Source organism: Etheostoma spectabile, chromosome 2 (genome assembly GCF_008692095.1).
Source record: "Etheostoma spectabile isolate EspeVRDwgs_2016 chromosome 2, UIUC_Espe_1.0, whole genome shotgun sequence".
Lineage (NCBI taxonomy): Eukaryota > Metazoa > Chordata > Actinopteri > Perciformes > Percidae > Etheostoma > Etheostoma spectabile.
Window position 1 is genome coordinate 5,668,796 of NC_045734.1, and position 15,015 is coordinate 5,683,810.

At 39.5% G+C, this 15,015-nt stretch overlaps 2 protein-coding genes across 5 annotated transcripts in view; one reads left to right on the forward strand and one right to left on the reverse strand.

The window, feature by feature from the left end:
* lrpap1 (low density lipoprotein receptor-related protein associated protein 1) overlaps nucleotides 1-11,195 on the forward strand; it is a 13,528-nt gene extending 2,333 nt beyond the window's left edge. The window contains exons 3-8 of the mRNA XM_032527596.1: nucleotides 2,112-2,242; nucleotides 2,992-3,112; nucleotides 5,246-5,401; nucleotides 5,927-6,009; nucleotides 8,249-8,425; nucleotides 9,277-11,195. Coding sequence (XP_032383487.1) covers nucleotides 2,112-2,242; nucleotides 2,992-3,112; nucleotides 5,246-5,401; nucleotides 5,927-6,009; nucleotides 8,249-8,425; nucleotides 9,277-9,345 — 737 coding nt within the window. The 3' untranslated portion in view covers nucleotides 9,346-11,195. The remainder of the gene's footprint in view (nucleotides 1-2,111; nucleotides 2,243-2,991; nucleotides 3,113-5,245; nucleotides 5,402-5,926; nucleotides 6,010-8,248; nucleotides 8,426-9,276) is intronic.
* The window catches only part of dok7b (docking protein 7b), a 24,642-nt gene continuing 19,789 nt past the window's right edge, over nucleotides 10,163-15,015 (reverse strand). For 2 of the 4 annotated variants that reach the window (XM_032527382.1, XM_032527373.1), the window contains exons 9-13: nucleotides 12,911-12,982; nucleotides 12,364-12,409; nucleotides 11,877-12,017; nucleotides 11,556-11,762; nucleotides 10,163-11,045 (exon numbers count right to left, since the gene is read on the reverse strand). In XM_032527382.1, the coding sequence (XP_032383273.1) occupies nucleotides 10,966-11,045; nucleotides 11,556-11,762; nucleotides 11,877-12,017; nucleotides 12,364-12,409; nucleotides 12,911-12,982 (546 nt within the window). In that variant the 3' untranslated portion in view covers nucleotides 10,163-10,965. Of the gene's footprint in view, nucleotides 11,046-11,555; nucleotides 11,766-11,876; nucleotides 12,018-12,363; nucleotides 12,410-12,910; nucleotides 12,983-15,015 lie in introns of all 4 variants that reach the window. The other 2 variants (XM_032527399.1, XM_032527390.1) reach the window with 2 other exon arrangements.

The following is a 15,015-nucleotide window of genomic DNA, read 5'->3' on the forward strand; positions in this document are numbered from 1 at the left end:
AAAACAAGTTCCTTCCTGAGGCTATTATGCACCGGCACCGTGGCTCTGTCTGGCTCAGCACCACAAAAGATGATTGTGATTTGGTTTACAGAGAGGCCAATAAATCAGTGGGTTAAATGGTGGTTGTCTCGGTTCACCCTAGCGCCTGTGAGCGGGAAAAAATCACCCATGCAACTTTGGGCCGTTGGGCCACCGGCCTCAGCGTAGGAAGTATCGCATGACATCAGGTCTCGCTATGAAATTGCTTCAAGGCACTGCCCATACGGGAACCAGCTAGCTATAATAACAAGATAGCGATGGAGTTTTTCATGCTATCGTCATGGTTGTGCCAGCAAAAAAGAAGCAGAAAGCTAGGAAAGCATTGTGGGAGGAACAGAGAAAGAGGAAACATCAGACTGACCAAGCAAGCGAGGAGACACATGTAAACATCGCAGCTGCCAAATATCTATTTAAAAGCTGTAGGGGGAGCTCTATAGAGAATCCTGCGAGGAAAAAAAAAAAGAAAACAAGAAATTGCCCAAACTGCAGAGCGAGCCTTTAAGGTCTGCCAATGCAACAGTATTAATTTTGCAGACCAGCTAAATTTGAATTGGCATCACTTACAGATGTGAGTATGATGTGCACATTGCATTCTTGATACTAAATCACATACATGTATTTAGTATTCTTACATACAGTATATTCTTAAACTGTGAAGAATGTATTAACAATTCAAACACAGCTACTGTCCCTGCAGATTGCTTTAAGGTGCTAAAAAGACAGGACTGGTATATTTTGATCATCAATTGCTTAATCCAGTCCCGATTAAGTCTCGAGCTGGTGTAGGAATGTGTGAAGAATACTTCACCTCCGTATCTGCAGGCAGTTAACTGGCAACACACCAGTCTGTTTAGCATGCAGCCACTAGCACCCAGTGCTTCCACCCTTTGGCAGCTCAGGCAGCACTCCACTCCTCTCTGTCCTCCCTCCCCAGTGGTGGAGTGACCTTCCAGCTAAAGGCAAAGCAGCAGTATCACTTTCTGCTCCTTTGTAGCTAAATAGGAATCTTTAAGGAGGACCTTAAGTCACCTTCTCAGCGCTGAATCAAGTTCCTCTCCGTAAGTCAATCTAATTGGGCTCAAAAATGAGTTCTGTCTCCTGACAAATCCTTTCTTGTTAATTAGTTGATCTGGGAATGTAAGCTATTTTTATTGTTTGCATTTATTGCACATTACTTGTGTCAAGACTCTACGCTGAACCTATAAAATGTGAAGTATACGCGCCCAGCAGTAGCAAAGAGATTGTCTACAAGTTCTTGCATTCTGTTTTATGAAGATTTTAAAACGAGCCCCCTGCATGCAAACACTCTAATAAAGTATCAGTAGTTAATAAGTGACACTGATGGGTCACCAGCAGGTTGAGATGGTGCTGAGTCAGCTGCTGCAATAGCAGTTTACTAGAGCAGAATAATGAGGGCAGAGCTTTTTCAGATCAAAGTCCAACTTTGTATTATTATGTATGTGTATTCTGAAATATTGTGGCAGGATGGAAGTGCTAATAAATTCTGTAGCAACAATAGTAAATAAAACAAAATAAGTTACAGTAATACAACAAATGGCAACATCCTCAATTATCTGTCCCAGAAAAAGTTTGTGTTCTTGCAGGTTTTTGATGCATTTCAAATCATTGTCTTATTAATTTTTTTTTGTTTGATCAGGGTTAGTGTTCCGTGTCCCGACAAAAATCACTTGGATATCACCTGCTTTGTGTTACTGTTGTCAAGACAATAGTGAAGTTAGTTTGTTCTGATAAGCTCTCGTTAGATTCCCCGACTCTAATCTCTGTTTCTTGGCCTGCTCATCTTATTTTTAGCAGCTGATTCAATAGGATGCTACTCCCTCTGCTGTCCTTGTTCAAATGTGTGGTGGAGACTCTGAATTTAATGAGCTGCTTTCAAGCGTTGTGGGCCTCTGGGCGATTTTTGAAGTCTTCAACGATTTAGTCAATTTTGATTCTTTTCCTTGTCAAGCAGTTTCCCCTCCTGACAGCCTCAGTTGTTACTCCTAACAGATTCATGACAGGCTCATTTATTGCAGAGCTTTTTAGTAAAACGTCTCTGTATTGTTATGCAGTGATCCTGGCCAAGTATGGAATGGATGGCAAAAGAGACACTCGATCACTGGAGAGCAACTCCTTGAAGGACCACGACACCAAAGAAGGAGACATATTTGATGATCCTAGGCTGGACAAACTGTGGAACAAGGTGTGTATGCGTGCAAAGTAAGTAGAATTATTGACATATGTTTTGGAAATGATGCCTTAATTTTACGCCCTCTTTCTTTTGTAGTGTCATTGTAGAACCTTTTGCTCTCTTGCTGTTGGTGATAAAAAAAAAAGCATGACCCTCAAATAATTGTTGAATTAAAACGATCGGGGGCACCGAATGCGTTACAAGGTTTACAAGGCGCCCAGCAGCACCAGAAGGGTTTTAATGCAGCTTTTACATTTGCTTAATAACTGCAAAAAATAATATAAAACAATTTTTTTATATTATAAGCCTGTACTCTGACAGTATTTAGTTAAAAAAAATTAAGATCAGAAATCTGAAGTTGTGGTAAAGTTCTATTGTGACATACAGATACCAATTGTGATTGGAAAGAAAACAATAAAAATTAGTGATCTCTGACCATTGATGTTACATTTTTAAATGTTGGAGTGGGGTTAAAATGTGTCCGCTTATTACTTAAATGCAAACATTAAATTCTTTATGCTTATTGCAGTGCCAAACAATTGAATCGTAAAATTAAATAAGAACGTTTTCTTTTTTAAGTTATTTAAAAATTAAATCGTGAACAGGGTGAATCGAGAATGATTAATCGTGCATATCTAGCAGACAGCGATCCTGTTTAGAACACCACCTGGCATTCTTCTTAATCCAAACCACGTCTGTTACTCGCCTACTGCTCTCGAGACTAACTCCTTTTCTGCCTCTGATGACTGTTACCCCACCAGGCCAAGAGCTCTGGAAAGTTCTCCAACGAAGAGTTACTAAGTCTGAAGAGGGAGTTCCAGCATCACAAGGACAAGATCCACGAGTACACCATCCTCATTGATACCGTCAGCAGAACGGAGGGTGAGCTGTGTTAATCACTCCGTTTGCTCTGCTGCTGGGCAGAGGTGTCTTACCACCTCTTACCTCTTACAACCACGCTTAGTTTTATCGGTATTTTATAAGACCAGGTTTATGAGCTTTTAAGCCCTTTCCTCCTCCATACTATTCATCATTATGTTTTTGTATACAGCACCGAACTTAACCAATGCATCCACTGAGACAAAAAATGTGTTGGCCCACCCAGCTACAGCTAGGGGAGACCGTGATAAGCCCTATTTCAACCAACTTTGGCGTGTTCCTGTAAGTTTAACAGTTACATATTCAAATAAAACTTGGAGAATTTTGCTGAGAAATGAGGCCAGATTTATATTTTCTAGCAGTCAGGACAGTTTCCAAAGTAAATTAATGCAAGGATAAACACCTCATCACCCTCCTTCAGTCTTATTTGGCTGTCGTCAGTTCTGCTGTTGCTCAGGTCAGCCATCCGAAAATCAATCCCAAGTCTGAAGTGCTCTCTGTGTTTGTTCAGTCTTGTGGTCATACACGTAGGTGGCAGGTATCAGATTGCACATGTTGCCACCCAACGCTCTGTGCCCTATCACTGCTTGTCACATCACATCAAGCTGGGAGTTTTAAGCTAAGCTGACAGGCCCCACTGTGTCTCAGGAAGGCAAACGCATCTCCTTCAGACGTAACTGCCACTTTGCAGCTATTTCGTGTCAGAAGTCTACCGCTCCACAGTGTTACGTTTGTGGCGATTGAGCCACAGGCTTTTTTCTGCTTGTCTGATGCACTTATGATTGAGCCAATCATAAGTTTCCTTGAGGGAAGTCTCTGCGTGCCTCCACAACAACACCACCACCTCCATCCATACACACTTTTACTGCCTTCCCCAGTCTTCATTTCACCTAATTTTTTTTCTTTTGATATAAATGTCAACTTTTGTCCAGTTGGCCTTTATCCACTTTTTATCTCCTCACCTTTTCCTCAAGCAGAGGTTCTCAAATTGTTTTTCAGCCAAGGACCTCTTACAAGATAGAAAACATACTGTATGGTGGACCCCCTCATATCTCTTGGAATAATTTGACATAGCCCATATTTTTCTCCTATCTATCGCTGATAGATAGGAGAAACTATCTGACACTATACTATCAGTATCTGCAATTATACCGGTCGTTTAAGAAAATATATATTTTTTTAAATATTCAGTCATTAAAATCATTTATAATGACAAATAAATGATTCTGATAAATCAATATTTAAAAATAAAAAAACGGACTGTCAACCATGTATAAGCGTTGGAGTTGCTTAGTTTGTCCACCAGAGGGCGCTCTACAACATCCCTGTTATTTTTTTTATTAATTTGTTTTTATTCACATCTTAAGTTTGTATTTTTATACATTTTATTTATCAGAACTTTAATATATTTTGATGTTCCTCTGTTCTGTTGTAACAATAAAACAAATTATTATCATTGTTTTATGGAGAACTCATAAATATACTTCAAATAACTGTTAGGGAACTCTGTTTACGTTTTCTAACACGTTTCTAGATTACTATTTTTTAAATATGTATTGGCATATCGGATTTTTAAATAACCGAATATTTGTATCGTATCGGCTGGTAATTGGAAAATAGTCTATGAACTATACTAAATTTTATTCATTGAACTATGAAGCCTTTTGACAAAAATATGTTATACCCTGATAATTTAAATTAATATATCTGAAAACTCACAGACCTCACTTTGAGAATCACTGTTCTAGAGTGAGGCAGGCAGGTTATTCATAACCACAATGTGGTATTGACTGGTAAGATTTGACGTATTGGCTACTCAAGTTTCTTGAGTAAAATGGAATGGAAAATAATGTGATATATGTAAAAAAAAAAAAAAAAAAAAAAAAAAAGGCAGTCCTTTGAAATGTCCTAAAGGTTAACATGTTATTTTATAGCTACAACTAAACTCTCCTTATTAAATGCTGTTTTTCTTTGTCGCTTTTATTGCTTTAATTTCACCCTCCTTCTTTCTCTATTATTCATGGTTTCTTGTTTCATTTCCTCTGCTCTCCTCCTCCGCCCTTACTCCCATCTAAACCACCTACCCAACCTGACTCCCCCCCTGTCTCTCCCTCTTCTGGCTGTTTTCCTCAACAGAAATACACAAGAATGTGATCTCTCCCCTGGAGGGTGATGCCAAAGAGCATGTGCTGCACCAGAAGCACACGGACCTGAAGCAGAAAATGAGAGACCTCAACCAGGGCTTTGAGCGCCTCCGTAAGCTCAGCCATGAGGGCTTTACTGAAGACAGCGGTGAGAGAGAGAAAACACACACAGCAAGTCTCTTTGTGCATCACACTCTCACTCTGCATTTATTTCATCAGCTCAATCACTGGGGTTTGTAATCATAATAACACACTCTGACTCTGCAGTCATGTCACAGTTGGCTAGCGTTGATTTGCTAATGGTTTAGGTGTTTTATGGTTTTAGTTTTTAGCCCACATGGCTGCATCCATTCGGTCACGTAAACCAGCTTGTCCTTGTGTTATTTAACCTGGAGAAAACTTTAATTAATGAATTCAATTTTCTTTTGGTTGTGTACTGCAGTCTGTGTGTGGTCTCAGATGTAAAGGTGTCAGTGGGAGTCTGTTAGGGGGGGTTTAAATGAAGTGCGTGTATACCACTAACTACTGTATCCTATAAAACATCTGCTGTGACTGCTATTCCTCTTCAAAGCTCCCTCCCTCTTAAGTGTGCAAGTCTTGGTGAGGCTACAAACTGTCTCTTTGGACTGTTTTATCACTTCATCTTTGTCTCTTGTTGGTTCTTCCTCTGCAGAGTTCCGGGAGCCCCGTGTGATTGAACTATGGGAGGCTGCCAAGAGAGCCAACCTGAGTGAAGACGAGCTGGACTCGCTCAAGGTAGCTCTTCAATTGCTTGCGACAATGTTGTGGACACATTTGCTTTCCCCGATTTGTTTCTCACTTTATCACAACACTTTGTTTTATGATTGCTACAGTTAAACCTGTTAGTCAAGTGCTCTTTTGGTAACTGGTGTATTAACTTTTGTAGTACTTGGGGGCTGAGTACTACTTGTATATGTAAAGCCTAAAGAGCACATTATCATGGTCACATTTTATGCAATACACATTGGAAATGCCAAAGTATTCCACTCCTCTGATAGTGCTTCTGTTACCCATGAGCAGAGAATCACAGTGAATTTAATTCAATTTAAACTTGTTTTTAAAGATTACATTACATGTCATTTAGCTGACGCTTCTATCCAAAGCAACTTCCAATTAAGTGCTTCCAACCCTGAAGGTGCAAACTCCACTCAAGTCCGCTCAGTCTTGTCAAGGTAGAGTTCAAATGTTGTGTGGACAACCAAGAAAAAATGTCAGTCAGACAGGCTGAGATCCATGCTGCTACTTGAATTTCAGACTCCGGGTAGGAGAAAATTATTTGGGTGTCATCAGCGTAGCTGTGATAAGAAAAACAGACCTGAGAGAGTTGATGTACAGAGAAAAGAGGAGGGGACCCCAATGTTGAGTGGGCAAGGTTCTGAGATAAATCCTCTCCAAGATACCCGGAAGGTTTGGTCTGCCAGGTAAGATAGATAGAAAGGGCAGAGCCTGAGACACCCAGATCCTGGAGTTGTCAAAACAAGGATCTGGTGGATGACTGTGTCAAAGGCAGCAAAACGGTCCAGAAGGATGACAATGGAAGAGAGTGGTTGCTCTAGCAATGTGAAGCTGCTCTGTGACAGCAAGGAGAGCAGTTTCTGTTGAGTAACCAGCCTTGAAGCCAGGCTGGTGTGGATCAAGAAGGTTGGTCTGGTGGAGATAAGTAGAGAGTTGACTATAAATTGCATGCTCAAGACTTTTGGATATAAATGGGAGAAAGGAGACGGGTCTGTAGTTGTTTACCTCAGATGAGTTGAGTGTTGTTTTTTTTGAGTAGTGGGGTCACTCTTGCCTCTTTGAGGGTGTCAGGGAAACAGCCTGTTGACAAGAAGATGTTGATGAGATGGGTCATCAGGAGCAATAGACTGGTGAAGGGATAAGATTAAGGGGGCAGGTGGTTGGGTGGGTGGAGGTAATCAAAGTAAGAATTTGATTTGGAGATAGAGGGGTGAAAGAGCAGAGAGTACTGGATGTGATGGTTGGTAAGATGATTTCAGGAAGTGTGGTGGAGAAGGAAGAGCATATGTCCTCTATCTTTTTTACAAAGTGCCTTGGTAGGAGGGAGGTGGTGGACTGGGGGAATCTAGGTTAGAGAAGATGGAAAAAACGTTTTTGAGGGTTGGAGAAAGAGGATTCAGTTTTGATTTGATAAAAAGAGCTTTTGCTGCAGAAATAGAGGCAACCAAGGAGGAAAGTAGAGACTGATAGGTAAGCAGATCATCTGGGTGTTTAGATTTCCGCCATTTCCTTTCCGCTGCCCTTATAGTTGATCATTTAGCACGCACTGAGTCAGATAACCACAGAGCTGTGGGGGGGGGACTTGCAAGCCTATCGTGAAGTAAGCAGGCAGAGAGAGTCAAGAAAGGACGATAGAGTAGAAAGGAGAGTGTCTGTGGCAGCGTTGAGAGGCAGATGGAGGGACGGTCTATCATACTTATTTTAAAAACAAGAAGGGGATTGGTGTTGGCTACAGGTGAGGAGGCCACACCCAGCTAATCACTCAACAAAGCAACTGGGCAGTCTTTAAACGCTGACCACACGCTAGTCTGAGTACCCTAACAGTTTCAGTCACTTTGACAAAGACCACAAATTCTAGCCAAAAGCACAGCAGATCCAGCTAAACACACAGCAGCAAAGACAAGAGGCAAACAGCAAAGGGCAGCAGACCCAATGAAAGTGGGCAGAGAAACCTAATATAGTAAGTACTTATCTTAGTATCTAGTTGTCTAGCAGTAAGTCTTGTCACACGTTAGAAAGCTTTTTAAGTCAGGTCTGCTTTAAGATAGCTTATGTTACTAAAAAGATATGACTTAAGGATCAGATGTGTCACAGAGAAACATTCAGCTAGAACTATCTAGTTACACTACCTCTCAAGTCCCAACCTGAGGTGCATATCAGTTCCCTTGTGCATGTAATTGAAGGTGAACTAAACTTACACCCCTCTGTGTTTGCCGCCCTCCTTTCCTTGTTCACTTAGGAGGAGCTGCGTCACTTTGAGACCAAGGTGGAGAAGCACAGCCATTACCAGGAGCAGCTGGAGCTTTCCCATCAGAAGCTGCTACACGTGGAGTCTTTAGGAGACAAAGAGCACATCAAGAGGAATCAGGAAAAGTACAACACGCTAGCTGAGAAGACCAGGGAGATGGGTTACAAGGTAAAGAGGGATTAAACATTTTTTAGCTCTTACTTCACATTCCGCCGTCAAACACAAAGCTACTGTGCAATGGCCGACTGCTCGCCTGCTGTAGAAAGTACTAATGTTGCAAAATTGGCCACAAATAAAACAGTGATATAGTGCTGAGAAAAGCAGTTTTAGAGAAATGGGGGACAAAGGTTAACACCTGATATTGTTCCTGCTGTAGAAGAGCAGAGTCGAACTTCTGCTGTTGCAACACAACCAATTTTAGTAATAAAGAAAAGGCTGCTGGAAAGTTTTTAAGAAATCCAAAAGAAGTGTTTTCATCAAACCTTATACAAAGAAAATGTGTTATCCTGTTGGAAAAAATCATTTTAACCAAATGTATTAAAAGAACTAGGATATAGCACATTAGATAACTTATTCCGCATAATGTGTTGCAGTTCATAATTAGTTAGCAATGGTACAATTTGTGATATACCAGCTAATGTATTTAGTACATTCTGATTAATAAATGTCAAATTATATTCATTTCTAGAATGCAGCTCTTGGTTTGTTAAAATATACTGTACCATCTACAATTATCTTTATGCCATAAAGGTTTAAAAGCCTTACTAATCTAGTATAAATGAAATCAAGCCAAGAGGGGGTACAGATTCCCTTTATTTAACATTGACCAGAGTTGGTGTAACCATATAACATGAACATAGACAACCTTTGCTAGTGAACTGCTAAATGTCATTATTTGTGTCAGTGCCAAGGTGTTTGGTTCTAAACATCTCGGCAACCACACAAGTTGAAGTGTAGATCTACAAGAATTTGTCTTGCAGTAAATGTTAACATGCATGTATTTTATTATTTGATCTCAGATGAAGAAACATATGCAGGACTTGTTCAACAAGATCTCTCGTGAGGGACTCGAGCACAATGAGCTCTGAGAGACTCGGATCATGAAGGTTGCACACCCAACGTACGTTACACACCCCCTTTCCCCTTTAACTACTGACAAAATAATGTTTTCTACTTTTCTAAAAATATGAGAGGCTTCTTATTAATCAGCTGGAATTGTTGGGATAACAAACTGCTTAGATGATCAGTTTCAGAAATGTCTGGCTAAAAATGTGGCAGTACTCCAAGAAAGCTAAACTTTGTGGGGGTGTTTGGTAATGGACAGACGGCAGCTTAACTACATCATCTGGTTATGAGGAATGGCCAACTGACTGCATGACTACTGGCACATTGCTGGCCAGACAATTTGTTCCCACCCATCCGTCATTAGTTGTGCAAATAATTAGCCTGTTATTACTGTGGTTACTCTTACCTAGTCTGCTGACATGTTACGGTTATTATCTAATCAATATAAAATGAACAATGTTTTGTAGATTTAGGTAGGAAACACTAAAAACCTGGAAATGTAACTGTAATCTTTAATTGGTGAGATACATGTGCCAACAACATAAAAACAGTAGTATTTGAAAAATATAGTTTCATATCCTTATTGTATTGCCATCAATAAAAGCAATTACTATTTACAAATCCTGTAGAGACATTAAAGAGATAGTATGATTAATTATGACAGCAAAATGTTGTTCACTGTGGAGACAAGAGGAAACTTTTATTAGCCGGATTATACAGAAGAACTGTTCCGATAATGTGTGAAAATGTTCTAAATATAGCGCACATGTTAACTAATGATTGAACTCTACTTCACAACACCTAAACTATCCCTTTTTTGTTTAAGTTCTTCTAACTCTCTCCTACTCACACACCGGCGGGGAACTGCCACCATAAAAATGAATTGGCGTCAAATACTAAACAATTTGTCCTGATGATGATATCAAGAGGGAATTGGGAAATGGAACACACACTGCTTCTGGTCTGGATTGATTAATGAAAAAGCACAGAGACATTGATTACTGTGATAAATAATGTTGCTGGCCGATTACTCAGCCATGTTCTGTTAGGGCCACATAGACCTGGATTAATGGAATTTGTACTTGAGATTTAACTCCAAGATGCTTTTAAGATCTAATGTGGAATGATAGCCAAGGCTGGGACTCAAGTGCGGCTTTATCTTATTGATCTTAGTAAAATAGCCTGAAGAAACTAAATCAAGCTGGAATTTAAGAGAAAGTCTCTCTTATCTAAAATATCAGTGCCATTTCCACATAATTAAGGCTATTTATATCAATGCTCAACAGTCACCTGAGAATCTAAAAGAGGCAGACATAACTGTCATGCAGCAAAAAAACAAAAAACATTTCTTGGGTAAAAAGTTGAGCACTAATTTAAATACAAGGATATGACAACTTAAAACACACGTCCAAGATGGCACCTGCGCAAGAGACTTCCCAGACATTTCCTTCTATTTCTTAGTGGAATGGATTGTTTGTGGAAATTTCTGTTCACTGGCACAACTGTGGGTGTGTTAAGTACAAGTAGCAATGATTGATATAACCAACTGCAATTAAGCACTTCAGAGAGAATCTGTAATGAAGTGTTGAGTAGGGTGCTGTGTAGTCAGTCTGGTGGCCCCTGCCGCCTGCTCTCAAGCTGAGTCAGTCTTTCCACTCTGCCCCCACTCTCTGAGCTGTTTCCATGGCAGTGATGAGGTGGGCGTACCTAATGGAGCCTTCTTCTGGTCAAAAAAAAAAAATCAGTGGTAATGGGCGGAGAAAAGAGAAGAAAAGTTTCTACTTTGTCACATGCCTGTCAGTCCCTTAGATGAATTGATCAGTTACTTTGTTTTAACTGTAATATAACTATTAATGTTTTGAGATTGTAAAAATGCATAAAATGTCTTTAATTTGCCAATTTATAGCTTAAAATTTAGATTTTAAAATGCTTTGTCAATTTTGTATTCCATCATTTTCACAGGGTTTTTTTTCCCAATTACGCAGCCTTACTTGATACGAACTGCAAAGAAAACAAGCAGCAATAGCTGCTCTCAAATAAATGTTTTGTCAGAATAGTAGCAGTGTCATCTATTATTTTGGTTGTGCAATTGTTAGAATCAGTTTACATACTTGTATGATAGCTGGTGTGCATGCTAATAATGCACAAGGCCTATTGGTAGCAAAGACATGGAATCCCAAAGGCAGAAAAAGTCAGAAACCTAAAATGGCCACTTAAGGCTTTGTGTTCTTACTGGGTCTACAGAGCTGCAAAGCGTTACCTCGGCCAGCACTGTACGGCCTGGAGACTGGAGCTGAGCCGGGCTCCTGCAGGTCCAGCTCTCTGTTGGTTCTAGCTGCCAGGGGGCTGATGGGTATGTTAACATAATTAACAGTGCTGTCACACTGGAGCCCAGTGTCCAGGGATACTGACGGAGGAGCTTCATGAGCAAACTGGAGCACATCTGAAGGAAAAATCCCAAAAGATTCTGTTAAACTGGTATATCAGCAGTGAGCTACTCTATAGAAAAACACCATGACAAACTATTTTACAATTGAGAAATTCCCAAACATCTTACCACAGACTAATGTTGGCCTATGCATGCTCAGTGCAACGGGCAGAGGTGGGGGGGCAGAGGGTGGCAGTAAGGGCACCATCCTCTTCAGACCTGCCAACTTATGCCCATACTGCTCCTCTCTTACACAGAGGAGAGGATCTGTGAACCAAGGATTCACATCATTCACTTGCATAAAAATAAACAATACAACAATGTGAAAACACTCCATTACAGGAAAGTTCATTTAAAATCTTACTTGGCTAAAATTATTTATTACTATATGTAGTTTCAGCAAAATATACTCAGTGTCAAAAATGTCAGTGCTATAGAATATATGATCTTATTTGATGGCATTAACATATTGTAAGCAGTACATTGAACTAATTTTAACTTTTTAGGCTGTTGGGTAGTCTTCGAGGCAATACTTCATCTTTTTAAAACTATTTAATATAAATGTACTTAATAACTTTTCACCTCTAAGTAAGACCCAAACACACACACCCACCTAGTGTATCAGCAGAAGGTGACAGGCCAGATGGTGAGTTGGCAACCTAAACAAATATATGAACAACTTATTAAAAATCAGATTTGATCTTGAAGTTGTTATACAGCTTATTTACAGTGATATGTTCTAGGAATTGAGCTTGTTTGATGCTTTTGTCATGTTAAATTTAAAGCAACACTATCTTCAGCTGAACTGTGGCCACAAGTTCCTTTACTGGCACATTGAATGAGCCTTAATTTCCCAAGAACCCCTTGTGCTTTAAAAGACCTCACCATGGTCATCTGTGATGTTAGAAGCTGGTGTAACAGTATCAAGTAGAGAGGAGTGTTAGTCACAACATGCACTTGGGACATTAACACAGCATCTAGCTAAAGTTTAACGTTATCCACCATTAATTACTGATCGTACCAGACCAATCAAGGATAAAAAAGCAAAAACCTCAGTGTATTGAAATGAGCAAGAGTGTTTCTTCTTTCTAATGTTACATAATCTTCCTCTTTTGTATGGCTCCAGAATACCTGGAACTAATGGGCAGATAAAATCTTACCTGAGTCGAGCATCTGTTCCTCGCTGACCGCCACTGCTCTGGTGTAATGTAGTTGTCTACGCCATGACTGCCCTGGAGAGACAAGAGATGTTATTGAGGCAGGGTTAATTGTTTTTCACTGCAACATTCAACATTGTTACTGGCAAAAGGGGGGAGGGGGCGCAACTATCAAGACCAGTGAAAATGAGAATTTTTACAATTTTCTTCCTGCCTAAAGCTCGAGCTTTAGGAACATTATCCGTCATACGGTTTGTTTCAAAGCACATAATCCAACTTGTGTGTCATCTCATTACCTGACATAAAGGATGTGTAGGGTTTGCCACATTGACCTGCTAATACTTCAGAGTTGAGGAATGATGAATATGGAAAACTCGTTACCGTTTCATACAACAGGATTCTCTTCTCCGATGGTTTGTTGGTTTCATCACTAATTAAATTTCTCAGTCCCCTTTTGCCTTCTCTCTCCAGGATAAACATGTATGATGAACACACACACACACACAAGCTGTCAGAAAATCACAAGACATGCTGCTTCCTCTCCTGCTCTGATAACTTACTTGCTAGTTGCTATAAGTGGGAAGCGCTTTTTCCAACCCATTAGAAAATTGACTAGAAAATACATTTCCTGCAGAAAATGCTTGTGAATGCTTCAAAGCTAAATTGCCAAAGCTAAACTGGATTCCAGGCATAATTGCACAAGAAGAAGGTGAAGTAGTGAGAATAGATGGAAAGGTTTTAATTAATACAAATAATGTATTAAACAGTGGATTTTTTTATTTTTTAATAAAACGGTTTAGCATGTCCAAAAGTCATAGTATAATTGTCAAAAAAATGTGATAAAAGTCATGGTATAAATATGTTGAAAGAAAGTGATGAAAGTCATAGTTTACTCAGAATAGTATGTTGAATAAAGTGATTAAAAAAGTCAGCATAGTATGTCAAAAGAAGTAATGGTTGCATGTCGGAAAATAATCATAAAAATTTCATAGTATAGTATGTTGAATAAAATGATAAAAATCAGTACAGTATGTTTAATAATGTGATAAAAGTCACAGTAAAGTATGTCAAAAAAAGTAGTAGTCATGGCATTATGTGTTGTAAAACAAAAAAAATAGTAATAGAGGAGAAGGGTATAAAATAATTACCAAAGCATTAAAAATGCCATGGAACACAGTGAAGACAGTCATCAAGTGGGGAAAATATGGCACAATAGAGACATTACCAAGAACTGGACATCCCTCCAAAATTGAGGGAGGCGTCCAAGAGGCCTACAGCAACATTAGAGGAGCTGTAGGAATTTCTGGCAAGTACTGGCTGTGTGCTACATGTGACAACAATCTCCTGGATTCTTCATGTGAAGGGGCTTTGGGGTAGGGTGGCAAGACGGAAGCCTTTTCTTACAAAGAAAAACATCAAAGCCCGGCTGAAGTTTGCAAAGCATTAGGGTGGAGGGAATTATGAACAGCTCCAAATACCAGGCGATTTTGGCACAAAACCTTCTGGCTTCCGTTCATCTTCAGAAAGCTGAAGAGGAAGTTCACCTTTCAGCATTTGGAGCACTTTTGCAAAGAAGAGTGGGCAAATATTGCCACGTCAATATGTGTCATGCCCAAAACTCCTACCCAAAAAGACTGAGTGCTGTAATAAAATCAAAAGGTGCTTCAACAAAGTATTAGTTTAAGGGTGTGCCTACTTATGCAACCAGGTTATTGCATATTTTTATTTTTCCCCCTCAAAGATTTCAGTTGGTTTTTCAATTGAATCGTTCACATTATAGGTGGATAAAGTTCTGACATTATTTATCTTTGTCTATTTTTTTTTTACATCACCAAAACCTGGCGTTTTAACAGGGGTGTGTAGACTTTTTTTATATGCACTGTATGTTGAAAAAAGTGATAAAGTCTTTGTATAGTATATCAAAAAAAAAGTCATAATTTAGTATGTCTCTCTGACTTCTTCTAAATGTAACTATCAGCCACATAACATCTGGTTTGTACAGAATAAGCAATTAAAATCCATCCAATTTAAAAATCAATAAAAAGTTTATATAAAACGTCACGTTGAGTCGATTGATGTTCAGCTGAGAGGCCGGTGTTTCCCAGCAT